Genomic DNA, 16,076 nt, shown 5'->3' with positions numbered 1-16,076 from the left:
ACAAATGTATACAAGATGGCACAATGGCCTGCAAACTGGACATGCACCTACTATATAGTACAGCCCTTATTTTTCAATGAATCCATTAATTAAGTCAAAACAAACATTCACTTTCATTACTTTGAGTTTTGACTAGCACAGTATCACTTTGTATAAACCAACAGCTATCTCACACTCAGTGTTTGGTTTTAATACTAATAGAGGTAAAAAACCAAAAGCATTTGAAGCCAGAAGATGGAAAGTTTCTCTCTCTAATTATACTATATGTTATATATTTAAACTGAGTTACTTTTCATGCAGATCATCATTAACTTATACTATGTATTAAAAAAAAGCCAGAAAATCATATATGAAAACTTAACTTACTGAATTTTGTGGGTTAAGCTTCATTTTCATCTTCGTCATCATTTCAAAATCTTTTTGTGTTCTGCAAAATATTTTTATGATGAAAGAAAGTATTCATTAAAGGTTTTTGAGCAATGGACTACAGTATGTGGGAATGCTATGTCATAAGAAAGTATCTATCATCAGAGATCGTTTGAACTCTGCGAAATTATGGGCCCATACGCTACAGTAAAAGCACCTTCCTTTCTGCTTCTCTCATTCAGATGCCTTCAAATCAAGGCCCACTGATATTGGTCATGCACTTGCAAAGCATCTGAAACCATAAACAGACATGAAACTCTTTGAGCTGCATGAAATTAAGAGAAGCAAGCAGGACAAACAGGAAAATTTGTTCACAGACGTAAATTACATGGAAATACACATATGGGAGAAGCCCAAGAAAGGTGCGTCAGAACTTCAGGATTTAAACTTCGTTTTCCTGTTTGCTGTCACCTGCATTTCTTGGCTCCTCACTTGTTGCATTCAGTCTCAGGTATTCTCTTCTCATAGCCACAGTGTTTACTCTTGGCTGATAGCTCCTCTCAAAACTCAGATGAAGTCTTACTTTTACTTCTGCTTTCCATCAGAGCATATAATATGTAGCACTGACTTACATGAGTACATGAGTCTCTCAATTCTCGAAATAAAAGTGTGATTAGAAAAATGATTTAGTGGAAAAGACACACCTTTGAGACAACTGGTCCGAGAGCTTCTCCAGAAACTGTGTTACTGTCTCTAGAAATAAAATTAAGGRAAAAAAAGAAAAAAGTGATTCCTTCCTTCCAAAGGATGTGGCTGGACTCTTTTCAGTGGTGCAAAGTGACAGGACAAGAGGCAACAGGTACAAATTGAAACACATGAAGTTCCATTTGAATATGAGGAAAATGTTCTTTACTGTGAGAGTGACAGAGCACTGGCACAGGCTGCCCAGAGAGGCTGTGGAGTCTCCTTCTCTGCAGATCTTCAAAACCTGCCTGAACGTGATCTTGTCTAAGGTGCTCTAGGTGGCCCTGCTTGAGCAGGGGAGCTGGACTAAATGATTTCCAGAGGTCCCTTCCAACCTCAACCATTCTGTGATTCTGTGAAAAGGTGTTAGGATACATCAGAACATCCCAAGCAGAACAAGATCTCTTAGAACAAGAGATTTTAACTACTATGTGCCATTGTTTTAGATAATATATGCAAGTACCATATTTATTTTGCTAGATGCTGAAATAAGAGCAACTTCATAATGTAAGGAGTAAACACTGATTCTGGATTAAAAAAAAAAAAAAAAAAAGGACTCCTACTCAGCTAGAACTGCTGTTTACAGAAAACACAGAAACTTCATATAGCAAAACATAACTGCAGTAATATATTTCACCGGAAGAACCACATTCTGTAAATTTAGCAAAACAGACTCACACCTATACAGTACATTTTATTTCTCAGCATATCCTATCACACACGCGTTCTACCTGGATTTTTAGCCATTGTTCCTTGAAGAGCCCTGTGGGCAAAGGTGTTATAGCCAACAAGCTGTGCCAGGCTGTTTCGACTAGCAAGTAGTTCTTCTAAACAGCTCAGCTGCTCTGCATTTGGGTAAAGAAAAATCTTGTAAGCAGCTTCTCGCACCTAATATGAAAAAATAAAAAGGTCACATTACTACAGCATAATTCACAAAGCAAGCAAATGAAACAATAAAAGATCTCACATTACAGCTGTATTTCACTGATATTGTTCAGAAAAGGCCTAAAACATTTTTAAAAATATGATAATTATGACTGCCTGCCAATTACCACTCTTTTCCATTACAAAGGGAAGGAGGAAATGCAGTGAGATTAGCTAACCATTCCAGACTGCCTAAAGAAGGTCCTATTCCCTCCTCCTGTCTGCAGTCCCTCTCTCTGCTATCTGCCACTCTCCTCATGCCAACATCTGTGCTTCTCAGACAACTCTGGAGTTGCTTTGACTCACTAAAACTTCTGAAGATAAAAGAAAATCAAATTGTTCTCTGCATGTCAGTTAAATTGGCTCATGAAGAATCTGATTAAAACTAGAGACAGTGGTAGGGGAGAGAAAGACAATGGACAGAAAAGCACTACTCCTTTTAAAGCAGCAAGCTTTAGTCTGCTTATCTATGAATGGAAATCAGTTTCTTTCTCCTATTTCTGATCCTTTTGGTGACTCTCAACAAGATCACCCCAAACCTCAGCAACCTTGGGAAAATTATTTTTTATATTTCACAAACTAATTGAAGACGATCTTTATTTCACGTAATATTACACACTGMACAGGCTTAAGAAATCAGGCAACAACTTAAATTTGTCCTCTTTACAATAAGCTTCCCTCTCGGATCAAATATGCAATAGGAATGCAGGTCCGGAGTTTGTAATAAAAGTCATCGTCATTTCCTACCTGTTCTCCACAACTGGGTTTTGAGATAAAAAAACGCAGTGAAACTGAGATACCCATCCCCTTCCCTGAACAAGATTCAGAAGAGTGTCTTCTCAGCAACAGCCAACAGCATACAGAGCTCTGTTAACTAGACTATAGCCAATAGGTCCATGAGGTTCCTCTCCACCCAACTCTCCAGCCTGTCCAGATCTCTGTGAATGGCAGCACAGCCTTCTGACATATCAGCCACTCCTCTCCATTTGGTACTATCAACAAACTTGCTGAGGATGCACTCTGTCCCCTCATCCAGGTCATTGATGAAGAAGTTGAACAACACAGGACTTAGTTCTGAGCCCTGGGAAACTCTACTAGCCACATGCCTCTAACTAGACTCTGCACCACTGATGACGACCCTCTGAGCTCTGCCTTTCAGTCAGTTCTCAATCCACGTCACTGTCCACTCGTCTAACCCACACTTCCTGAGCTTACCTTGGAGGATGTTATGGGAGACAGTGTTAAAAGCCTTGCTGAAGTCAAGGAAGACAACGTCCACTGCTCTCCCCTCATCCTCCCAGCCAGTCATTCCATCAGAGAAGGCTATCAGATTAGCTGAGCACGATTTCCCCTTGGTGAATCCATACTGACTACTCCTGATCACCTTCTTTTCCTCCATATGCTTGGAGATGATGTCCATAATGAGCTTTCCACCTTTCCACGGATGGAAGTGAAGTTGACTAGCCYGTAATTTCCTGGGTCCTCTTTCTGAAGTCCTCTTTCTGGGTCCTCCCTTTATGAAGAATGGTAGTGAGATTAGCTTTCTGCTCTCCATGGCTTTTCAAAGATGACGGAAAGCAGCCTAGCAATAACATCTGCCAGCTCCCTCAGTACTCATGGGTGCATCCCATCAGGGTCCACGGATTTGTGGATGTCAGATTTGTCAGGATGTCACCTGATCCTCCCCAACCAAGGGAAAGTCTTTCCTCTCCAGATTCTCTTTTGTCTCCAGGCTCTGAGATTCCTGAGGGTTGCTCCTAGTAGTAAAGACTGAAGCAAAGAAGACATTCAGGAACTGTGCCTTTTGTTCCATTTTCCACGTTCTGTGTACTATCTTCTTCAGTTTGAGTTTTGCCAGGAGCTCCTTGCTCATCCATGCAGATCTCCTGCCATCTTCCTCCATCCTCATCTATTGTTGGTCATTCTCCTCCTCAAACCATTTCACTAAGCACAGGGGCCTGAAAGATCTTATCAGCGAAGACTCAGGAAAAGAAAGCAACAGGTATCTCAGCCTCATCTGTGTCTGTTGTCACTATACTGCCCACTGCACTCAGCACCAAGCCCAAGTTTTCCTTTTTTCAATCTTTTACTACTAATGCAGCAGTAGAAACTCTTATTGTTGTCATTAATATCCTTTGCAAGTCTCAACTGCAGTCAAATTCTGGCTTTCCTGACACCACCCCTGCATGCACAGGCAATATTTCTAAATTCCTCCTTTTCCTTTGTATCCTGTCTATGCTTCCACCTCCTTCTGCCTTTTGGAGATGGAAGTCCATCACAAGCTCCCTGCTTAGCCAAGCCTGGCTCCTGATACATCTGCTTTTGTTCCTGAGTACCATGATGGACCATTCTTGTACTTGGAGGATGCTGTCTTTCTTTATAGACCTGCCAGCTTGAGTCTCTTTACCCTCTAGAGCTGCCTCCCATGGGATCCAACCTGCCAGTTTCCTGAATAAGCTCAAGTTTGATTGCCTGAAGTTCAGGGTCTGTATTCGGCTACTCTCTTGATTCCCTTTGGGATCTTCAACTTTATTACTTCACAGTTGCTACAGCCAAAGCTGCCATTGATTATCATGTCYTTAATGGACCTCTATTGCTAGTCAAAACATCATAATCATAAATCATAAGCATATGCCTCAAYAACAATTAAAATAACTGATTTGTAACTTTACTATAGAGCATGCTATAGGAGAGTCAGGGAATACACACCAGATCATCAGGACAGTCGGCATGTAGACCAGCAACTTGTAAGTAATTGCCTTCAGCTGTAAAATTATACCAAATGTGCTCTGGCAAAACATGTTTGCCAATCTTGTTGGGAAGGTGAGTTCCTGTCAGAAATTCGTTACATAAATCCAATATTTTGATGTTGAGGTTGACTGCCTTTTTACGCTGTAAGAAAATAAAGTACAACACACACAATATCTTCAGATATAGTACAAGTAAGTCTCAAACTTTGCAAAATTGTAAAAGAAATTTTCCAGAAGCAGGGCAGTAAATAGTACATTTATGATTAGACCTGCAGTATCAACACAATCCCAATGGAGGGCTGAAGTCAACAGGAGAAAGATCAGATGCACATACAGATATACAATTTCATACAGGTTTCCCTTTTGAAAGAAAATGCCTACATTTCTGGAGTAAGAAAAATGCACAAAAGGTTGTGCTAACTACTTGCTAAGCACTTATAAAACCATGACTAATCTGACTGCTCTGTAAAACATTGAGGAGAAAAAAGAACATCCTCAAGATCGATAAATCATATTAATATTGTAAATAAATTTAAGCAGATACAAAATTACAGTTCTGTTGTTACTGTTTTATTGTACTATTCTCTAAAACAGTAAAGCATTTATGATATTTCAACCTTTTCCTGAGAATTTGATAACTTAGGCTCTTATCATGTCAGTATTTCAGATGTTTAACCTCACTGTAAGATACCTTATTTACTTCAGCAGACTTGCCCATGTCAGTTAAGTAAAGTATGTTCTCTATCATCTGTAGGGTGATAGTTAAAACAAAAGGTTGGAGTAACAGATACAACATAAGTGAAGAGAATTATAAAACCTGCAGATCTGTTCTCCCTTTCCACCCTTATTATTTAAGCACATCTTCAGTTTTATTATAAAAAGCAGAAATTCTTTATAACAGAGAAAATAAGTTTCAGCTTAGTGATGAGAGTCTAGAGTCTGAAATGAAAAAGAAATGAAAAAGTGAAAAACAACAGAAGATGCATAATGGAATAGGCAGGGAAGGAAGAAGGAAACATGCAAAATATAAGGGGCAACGAATGGTGTTATTGAGAGGAGATGAAGTATCATAGAGTTAATAAATGTAGGAAAAAAATGGTAAATCAGATATAAAATGTGAAGTCCATGTTTCAAGCTATTTGTGCAAAGAAATTGTACAAAAAGCATTCTAGAAGCATTTTCCAGGTTGCAAACACCATCAGAGCAATGCTCTTCAGAATGACTTTATCACCTAAATCTAGTATGGTAAAAGAGCTTTGTATTGATCTCATAGGAAGGAAGACTTAAATAAATAAGCTCTTTACCTTATACAGGCACACAAGCTATGAACAGACATCCCACACAGCACCCATACCACAAGCCATCAAGCTATTGGTTTTGACAAATCCATCATTAACTATCAAAAAAAGGAGTGAAGAACTCCAAAATAGGTATCAGACCTTGCCCAGACTTTCAAAGGCGGATAAAATTTATTACTTCTAGTTACAAAGGCACCAAAGGGATAGCCTGGACATTATACTTGATCCTTCCTAAAATACTCTGCTTGATTAAACTGTCATCACAGTGCATGGGGTGCTGCATTACCCTCTCTATAAGAAAGCTGTTCAGACAGGTATACATTTATTTAAAATATCTGATGCAGACGCTAGTCAAAAGAAGTAGGTTCCCAGGTTGGCTTATAACTCTCCTGAAGAGCAAAATGAGTTTTGTGGCCAAACTGCGAAATGAATAGCCAAATAATATCAAAGACAACAATAAATACTATATAAGTGATTTCAATAGACAAAATTAACTATCTATTGAGAAGTCAGAATTTTACTGAKGTCAATAGGAATCTCAGGGGATGAACTGGCACAGAATCACATGATTCATGTCCTGAATGTTTCATTATCTGGTCTTTCATAGTTAGGTAAATGTCTATTCACATACTGTAGCCAAAAATTACCTTTTCTTCATCCAAATGAATGCCACTGATCTCAAAATCAAACATAAAAAGTTCTGCCACTCGCCTAAAAATACAGTAAATCCCTGTTAAAACAGCCTCATTTCACAACAAACAATTTCTTAACAGTTTTTACCTTTAGTAGTTACTTAGGTTTGCCATCTTTCACAGTCTGTATTTTGGCATGAGCCAGAGAATACAATTACTTATTTCAACTGTTGTGTCAGTGTATTTTTAGTGGACACAAACATCCTATGTTTTATTCCTTTAATAGTTTACTCAATGAAATAAGATTTTTTCTTTGTCATCCACTTTGCAAATAACTTTCAAAATAATTCTACTACATTAACTTATCCCAACTACCATTTTAATTTGATACTTCATTTATTCTACTGATCAGAAAAAGAGCCCTTCAAATCTAACATCTTTGATGGTAGTTGAAGAAAGAAGTAGCTTACTTATAACACAGGCAAACATTAGGCATTAGGCTAGTCTTATCATGTCAGGAAAGAAATTATTCAAATTTATAACAGAATAAACAGCAACTAAAGTGTTTTACAGCAAACATAAAGAAAGCTTTAAATGAATACACTGATAATTTGATTTTGAAAGATGAAAATTCATCTTACAGTATCTCATYAGTTGAATGAATAACTTAATTTTTATTTTTCTGAAATACTAACAAAGGTGTTATGTATTATGAAATTTTCTAGTGCATTCTAGACTAAATCAGGAGTTGCATCTGATATTCTCAGACTGAATAAAGAAGCCCTCTCATTTTCGTTTGCATAAATTGAAATCAAATTATATAGCCTATTCCCTATTTTTCTTCTTAAATATTTACTTTGTTTGATATATACATCACAGTAATTTTAATCAAGTTAGAGTTATCACAGAAAATCTTACAGTCTCATTTTACATTTTTGCAGATCTCAGTAATGCAACTTAAACGTATCTCACACTCCACAGTCAGAGACACATCTTCCAAGACTGAAACTATGAACTTCCTAACTCTTGTACAGATAATTTTGTAGTAACAGGGACCTGGTATGTTTTACAGTTGTATTAACCAMTTTAACAAAACAAAAAAAACACAAACACAATAAGGAATTATTTGAATTATCTAAACATCTGAAGTTATAGCATTAATAAGTACCTGGTTTCTGGATCTAGGGAACCCATTACAACTTCATCAGTCAGCAGCTGTCTCAAACTCTGACACAGATCAACATCCGTATTTAATCTGGAAAGATACAGAGTAAAAGAATCATGCATTAGCAACAAACACTAATATTTCAGTATCATGGTATTACTAATTAAAGGCAGAGCATAGTATTTGCTGAAACTATATTCTAAACCAAGGATAGCATTTTTAAAAATTGGGCGGAGAAGAACCTCCTGAAGTTCAATAAAGGCAAGTGCAGGGTCATGCACCTAGGGAGAAATAACTGCATGCACCAGTACAGGSTGGRGGCTGACCTGCTGGAAAGCARCTCTGCAAAGCTGCTGGGACCTTGGAGTCCTGCTGCACAACAAGTTGACCATGAGCCAGCAATGTGCCCTTGTGGCCAGGAAGGTCAATGGTCTCCTGGGCTGCATTAGGAAGATTGTTGCCAGCAGGTCGAGGGAGGTGATCCTGCCCCTCTACTAAGCCCTGCTGAGGCTCATCTCCAGTACTGTGTCCAGTTCTGGGCTCCCCACTACAAGAGAGACATGGAGCTACTGGAGAGAGTCCAGCACAAGGCTACAAAGATCATTAGGGGACTGCAGCATCTGCCCTATGAGGAACGGCTGTGCGAGCTGGGCCTGTTCAGCCTGGGGAAGAGAAGATGAGAGGGGATCTTAYCAATGTCAACAAAATACCTTAAGGGAGGGTGTCAAGAGGATGGGGCCGGACTCTTTTCAGTGGTGCCAAGYGACAGGACAAGAGGCAGTGAGGCACAAACTGAAACACAGGAAGTTCTGCCTAAATACAAGGAAGAAATTCTTTACTGTGAGAGTGACAGAGCACTGGCACAGGTTGCCCAGAGAGGTTGTGGAGTCTCCTTCTCTAGAGATCTTCAAAACCCACCCGGACGTGATCCTGTGCAACGTGCTCTAGGTGACCCTGCTTGAGCAGGGGAGCTGGACTAAATGATCTCCASAGGTCYCTTCCAACCTCAACCATTCTGTGATTCTGTGAAAAATGATTTCTAGCTCACAACCATACTTAAAATCTACAAAGTTAATATTCAAAGGATGTGCAGACAAACTAGCATGGAAGCAGGTCTGGAGGTCCCAGCAGCAAAATACTTTTGGATTGCATTTTGTGGAAATATGAGCAAGTCTAAGCATGGCAGCTTATTTTCTATATGCAATGAAAATCACAGCTAGACCACAGGGGTGGGAGAACTGTTTTCAAATCCTTATTGTGAAAGAACTCCAATTTCATTAAAGGAATGAGTAGAAGCAGAGTAAGAACTTACCATCTCCAGAACATTTCCAGCTATTCATAATTGCCCCTATGCCAGAGAATACTATTTCCACCACATCTGCTGGAACATTTCTTACAAGCACGTATGTTGACTTGGATTATTTGGTCATATCCAGGGTAAGGAACCAAATACTTGCACATACACTCATGCAGGAGACAGCACCCCCAGCCTGGCAGCTCTGAGCACTAACTTCTTAAAGCAGCTGGGGTGCAGGAAGCTTCTACATCTGCCTTTGTGAAATGTACTCAGTAAGTACTAATACACAGTTATAATACACAGAGACAGAATGAAAGCATCACATCATGCCTGTGCATCAAAAAAGGCCCCAAATGGAAGGGGCTAAATAAGAACATATGAAGAAAGCATACAAGGTCACACTAAATGTCCCTCTAATCCAGCACCCTGTCAAAAAGTGACCAAAAGCAGATACCCACTGAAGTGACCAAACCCAGCTAAACATATATAATGCTGTCTCAAATATTTTTTAAGCCCCCATCAATTTATGACTCAGAGACATCATGAGCCAGATAAGGTTTTTATGTATTCAGTAATCTTTGACCAGTCACTCTCCAAAGATGTTCCTGATCTTCCTTTGAACCCACAACAGAAAAAGAAAAATTTAGCCTACACAACAGACCCAAGAAGTGTCACAGTTTCATGAGACTGTGTACGAAAAACCACCTCTTCTTCTTTGCTCTCAATCTGCATTCCACTACTTCTTTTCTGGGAAGAGGCAAGGTACAACTGATTACCATTCCCCCCYGTCCAGTCTGCTCATGATTCTACAGAATTCTTATCATATTATCCCCAGTTATCTCTTCTCCAAAATGTCAAAAGCAAAATTGTACTATTAAACAAGAATAGTTCCTAAGGGACATCATTTGCTCATGAAGAGGAACATTCACTAACAGCTAGACCTGTACATGTGTAGTAACTTATAAATCTACGAAATTCAGATTAATTTCTGAATATTTTTCTTCTTTCTACAAATTTTAAATCTGAAGTAGCATTCAGATACTAAGGTCATACCACTATAGATGGTATGCTTAACCTTTAAGTCTTGAAAAATACAATCCCAAGTGAAAGGCTTCCCAAACATATGGGTAAGACCAAAGCAACAAATACTGCTGAATTAGAATTCGTACAATTAGAATTCTTTCCTTTTTAGCCAGTCATTTTAGTCACAAAGCTTACCAAACAATCTGATGCACTGCTGCTCTCCACAGAGTACAGAATGCCCCACTGCCTTTGCAACTTACTTTGGGATATCAGCTGAACTAGTYACTCCCTCTTGTCTTTTGGAATCCTGAGGGAAGCAGCAGTCTGTGTCACCTTYACACTGCTGCTTGGCAAAGCTTTTACTTAAGAAGGCTATTCCTGAATGTCATGGAAAGGGTAGATACTGAAATTCTGAATGGACGCTGTACCCATACAGTAAAGACCATTCATTTCCACCTTCTCAGAAGTCAAGAGGAAAAGAGAGGTAAATCAAATCCCTGTGATCAAGAGCATCAGAGGCAACTTTCAGGAACAGATTTTGAGATTTAAAAAAAGTTCCAATCTTCAACTTTAAGAATATCTTCAACTTTAAGAGTATCTTCTACAAAATTAAGTTTTAAAGAAGTGTACACACATGCCAGTGTAGCCCAGTCACATATTAAGAGTCCTAAATAAAAATTATTTAGAAATAGAAATAGAAACACTGACAACACAACAGAAACACTATTTAGTAGGAAACTATCCTTTCCCTCTTTCACATATCCCTCTTATGAGCTGGAATTCAAGAGGTCAGCATATCAGAGAAAAAGTGCGGTGATTTACAAAGACCTCACTATTAAAACCAATTTAGCATTACATGTGCTTTGCAACAGCTAGTTGACTGTCATCAGTCTTAGAAAAATGTAAATCTGAGCTGTTGATGGGCTTCAGTAACATAGACATAGTGGATAACTTAAACTTTCTGCAGAATACAAATTGAAGCCAAAATAGAATAACCTTTTATGAGATTTCACAATGAAGCTAAATCCCTAAATACCTGTAACAACAAAAGTGACACTTTGTTTTCACATGTCAATACTTCCTATTGGTTTTTTTGGACTGCTATTGTCATATGTGCATAAAATAGTAATTTATAAAAGATGTTTATGCAAAGATATTTATGTATTATTGCGAAATAAAGAACGTACTTCTCTACCATGGTACCAATGCTTCTGCAAGCTTCTTCAGCAGCCTCTCTGAATGCAAAGTCAGGATGGGCAATTTTCACAAAATCAGCCTGACATGGTAAAAGGAAGAAAAGAACTGTGAGGCAAAAAGATAAATTAAAAATCTTGTTTTATAAGCAAATTGAGTTTAAAGTAGTTTCATTTACATTAATATCTCCTTCTATGGAGATATTCAAGGCCTGCCTGGATGCAGCCCTGTCTAACATGCTCTAGGTGACCCTGCTGAGTGGGGAGGTTGGACTAGATGATCTCCAGAGGTTCCTTCCAACTTTACTATTTCTATGATTAACACTTTTTTCTACAGTTCTGTGCAATCTATATGCGTAACCCCTTTTTCTCAAAAACTAAGCCTACCTGGAAATTGTGCTGACAAGTATTAAACAACACGGTGAATARTGGGACTGCTCTCTTCAAATGAAGAGTGATGCTTTTTAAAAGATATGCTTAGGACAAATAGTTTCTACAGAGCAGTAACTAAAAACTCTGGTAAAACTGAATGTCTTGCAATGCACAAAATGTCAGACCAAGTGTTCTAATTCAGTGAACCTAGGAAATGCAATTGCATTGTTTTCTGCATTAATAAAAGATAATACTTAGCTTCACCTGCTGCTTTTAGTGTCTAAGTTCTTTACGGATCATTCAGTAAAAGTCTCTGTAACTAACATTCATTCAGTTAAGAGGGCCTTCTTAATTTTCTGTCTTAATACAGAATTTCACAGAGCTGCTATACTATTTACTGCAGTGCAGAAAATCCTAAAACAGAACRACATGATGTAAACCATTAAAATAAGTCAGTTTAAAAGAATGCTTCAAGTGAAAAAAAAAGTAACTTACCAAGTCTGCTACTCTGCACAAGGCATCTGAAAGCTGATCAAAGATCATTACAATCTCGGGTCCAGGTGGTGTTGAACATGCCTTCTGGACTAGCTGTTCTGATTCTTGCAATGCTTTGCCCTGTGCTTCTTGAAATCCTTCTGGACAACTCAGTTCTGGAACACCAAACAGACCCTACAGTATAGAACACAATGAAAACATATCACTACCATCTTTTGTAATTTCTTACCCTTTGTTTCACTTTCTGAATACTAGACAAAAAAGTTCTGCTTTTTTTYCCAAAGTCTTACAAAACTCAGATGTTTCTATTAATCAGTATACAAATTATATCTAGAATAAATATTACCCAGAATTTTCCTTCAATAAATATTACATATTTTCAAGTTATTTGTGCTTTTAAATTTAAGCATCACAAATAGTTAGAAATCTTCATTAGGAAGTATATTCTACATTTCATAGTCTGTGGATACAGCATTACTTCATCATTTGTTAAGAGAAGCTTCTGATCAAATAAATTCCTATAGTGTTATTTTCAAAAGTAATTTAGACATCACACTGTAAGGAATTGTTTTCACTACAAAATTTTAGCAGAATGACTCCAGCTAGCATATTGCAGCACTTCACTAAAATGTTCCCATGTACGAGTGTCTTTGCAGATAGAATCATCACAAAAATCAAATTACATCTGTCAAATACATTAGCATCACATATAAATATTTTGATTTCCCAACATCTCTCTCTAGAGCACAACCTCACTGAAATTCTTTTAGCTAAGTTTATTCTCAGCAAATAGTAAGTTTGGCAAAGAATTCTCACCAACTCTCCTGTTCCATTCCAAAACCTCCTRTAAAACCTTTTTCTTCTTCAAAGCCTTTACTGTTGCTTCCAAAGCACAGGCACCAAACAAATCATATGAGGACTCTTTACATTCTGAAATGAGGGCAAAACATCCCTTTCTTCCTCAGAAGAAAGAAACTTATGAAGGAGAGGGGCAGAGGACAGAATAGTGCACAAGCTGGTCAGCTGCTCCAGATACTCATCAACCAACTGCAGACAACAGGACAGTGGACTCAGGCTCATGTAATGAGCCCCAAGTGTGGGAATCAGACCTCGAAGGAATGATCATCATCAGCAGACAATTTTATGGTATGAACAGTTTCCTTCTTGAAGCTTTTACCAAGCCTGTCTCTGTCCTACAGTGCAATGTAGACACTTCACTGAGAATGGCTTTGGCAGTGGAGACATGGACAGCAATTACATTCCGTGCTTGCATAATAGAATGAAAGAAAGTCCTACCGTAAATCAAAGTCACTAACACTATCTGCTAGAAAAATTTCACGATAGAGCAGCAAGAAAGCTTTTTCAAGTACGAACAAACAGCTTCTCTGTAAGTGATGGACACCTTTTGCCCAACCTCTCAATTGCAACACGAACATCTCCTTAAAAGCTAACTAGGGTATCTAACAGCACCAGTAAGACGATCTCACACAACATCCATCCCCCCCTCACCCCCAAAATGTAATGTCAGCATCTAAAAATCACAACCCAGATTTGAAAACCTGGACATCAGTTACTTTAGAATGCATCTTCTGCAAGATCAAGATCTTTGTATTACAGATGTTAGATACTCGTTTGCATGTAAATTGCAAGTATTTATCCAGATAAATTTTAAAGCTTCAAACTTGTCTGCAAGCTTATCTGTAATAYTATGTATTCTTGGGCAAAAGCATAACCTAAAAAAATTTATTTGGGATGTCCTGGGTTGCTTTTTCCTGTTTTCTTTCTGTTGGTGTTGCAAGTACTGCCATTTTTTCTAATGCTCTTAGTACAAGCTGGCCACCCTAAGACCTAACCCTTGGCTTGCACTTCCCATGTTTACATTTGTTATTTGGGGACAGGAATTAGACTGAAATGTAGAGAACACTGAATRAAAGATTTTTTAAGTATATATTTAAGATATATATATACACATCTGTGTGCACACACACATTTATGCATATATCATATTGTCCTTCATTAATGCTTGCTATAAAAAACGGACAAGACCTTGTCCTTTTATTCTCCTTCATTCAGTTGAGGATCTCAGTTGTGAACGGTCTCAGAGAGTTTCTGGCTTTCTTGCTGCCCTACACCATCATTTGTCCTCCTCATTGAGCTCCTCCTTGRCACACAGTTCTCTGAACAGTTGGCATCTTCTCTCAGAGGTAAATTAGCCACGGAGTTTTGTCATTAAAAAAAAAAGAAAAGAAAAATGGTCCAGTGTAGTTCTCTGTGTTCTTTAACTGGCTTTGGCCATTCTTTAACCGGCTGCACAGCTGCAGCATTCTTTGCTTTGTTTGGCATCAGCATTTATACCCTACCTGTTACATTGTCTTTGCAAGTCTGGAATACACATCTCTATTCTCAAAGAATTATTCATCCTTTCCATTCACCCATCAAGTGAATAAAGAATCCATTCCCTAGACCAAGCAAACACATAGTACTTATCCAATTTTTTTCCTGGAGCAAGGCCTATGTCAGTATTCTCACAAAGGTGCAAGAGCAAGAAGAAAATAATTTCCGGACAAATGGGTGGATTGTAAACAGGGGTCTGATTTGCAGTCACTGAATCCCTTAGCCCCAGAGTTCAAGTTCAACCAGCCTGGAGAGCAGAGCAGCAACAGRTGGCATCAGAGGACGCACACCTGGATTCTACAGACATTGTACGTATTCTGTTTATTTGTGTGCACCATGTCATTGAAACTGCACCAGCACATCTTATGCTGTTAACAGACTTGCTTGTATTCACCAGCAGCAATTTTTGTTGTACTGACAGGACTCAGAAAATGGTCATAAGACAAAATGAGTTTTGCTAGTAAAGTTTCAACTGTACCAACTTCACCATTTGTGTAGCATCTGTCAYGTAACATCTAACAAAAACAGTGCTTGCCAGAAAGCAACAATTACTTTAAAAATATAGAGAAAAAAMCGTTGGTTATTTGTCCCACATTTCTGAGGACTCTCATCAACAAATGTAACTTATCCTTAAACAGAAATAGATCAAGAAGCCTATCATCTACCTGAAAAATAAATGCTTCTTTGAAAAGAATTTAATGGTGAAAAAGATCAAGTTTCTCTGCTCCTCCTTCCCTCAGTTCCCCAAACGATCCTCTCAAACACAAAATGCTAACAGTATTTCAGATGCTTGATTTTAAACATAGTATGTGCAATTATATATTTTACATGACAAGTGGTCACACTTGTCTCTCTCCTTTCCTCACCAGTTAAAAGACAAAATAAAGGAATAAAAAGCTCATTAGACAACACAAGAGGAATCTGGCTGATTATTAATAATTGTACAAGATTCCAAAATCAAAACTAAAATTGTCAGTGAAGATCATYTTTGCAGAAGTCATCACTCATGAACTACCGAACTCTGAGGAATTTTTAAGGATTCGACACACGAATAACATTTTGAAAACAAAAAATTTATTGTTTTTTTAAGAAGAAACCATCTAGATAATTCCAAGCCTCTAAAAACACGCCACTGCCCGGGGAATGAGCGTCGCACAGCAGCGACCAGGAGCAGTCTCACCTACCGAGGCACAAACGTTACTGAASGCGGCCTTCAGCCCCTGGCTCAGGAGGCTGCAGGAGGGCAAGCTGCCAGGGCGACTTAAAATATTACAAGAACAGGGTGGTTTGGGAGAAAAATCTCACACGCAAAAAGCAAAACCYGACCTCGCCGGCAGCCGGGACCCGCTGCGCCCCGCAGCAAGGCGGGAAAGGGAGGCGGCCACCGCCCCCACCCCCAACACCTCAAGGGCGCGCGGCCCCC

The 16,076-nt window shown here is 38.6% G+C and overlaps 1 protein-coding gene across 1 annotated transcript in view; it reads right to left on the bottom strand.

Moving 5' to 3' along the window:
* The window catches only part of MIPEP (mitochondrial intermediate peptidase), a 70,500-nt gene extending 56,968 nt beyond the window's left edge, over positions 1–13,532 (bottom strand). Inside the window, exons 1-9 of the mRNA XM_085321795.1 lie at positions 13,437–13,532; positions 12,260–12,433; positions 11,387–11,475; positions 7,883–7,969; positions 6,730–6,793; positions 4,744–4,926; positions 1,842–1,998; positions 1,071–1,119; positions 367–427 (exon numbers count right to left, since the gene is read on the bottom strand). Of these exons, the coding sequence (XP_085177921.1) occupies positions 367–427; positions 1,071–1,119; positions 1,842–1,998; positions 4,744–4,926; positions 6,730–6,793; positions 7,883–7,969; positions 11,387–11,475; positions 12,260–12,433; positions 13,437–13,532 (960 nt within the window). The remainder of the gene's footprint in view (positions 1–366; positions 428–1,070; positions 1,120–1,841; positions 1,999–4,743; positions 4,927–6,729; positions 6,794–7,882; positions 7,970–11,386; positions 11,476–12,259; positions 12,434–13,436) is intronic.
* Between the last annotated feature and the right edge of the window lie 2,544 nt (positions 13,533–16,076).

This window comes from Rhea americana, unplaced genomic scaffold (genome assembly GCF_003343005.1).
Source record: "Rhea americana isolate MKP2758 unplaced genomic scaffold, rheAme1 scaffold_71, whole genome shotgun sequence".
NCBI classification, from domain to species: domain Eukaryota; kingdom Metazoa; phylum Chordata; class Aves; order Rheiformes; family Rheidae; genus Rhea; species Rhea americana.
The sequence above is the reverse complement of the archived record's forward strand: the minus strand, read 5'-3'. Positions and strand labels throughout refer to the sequence as shown.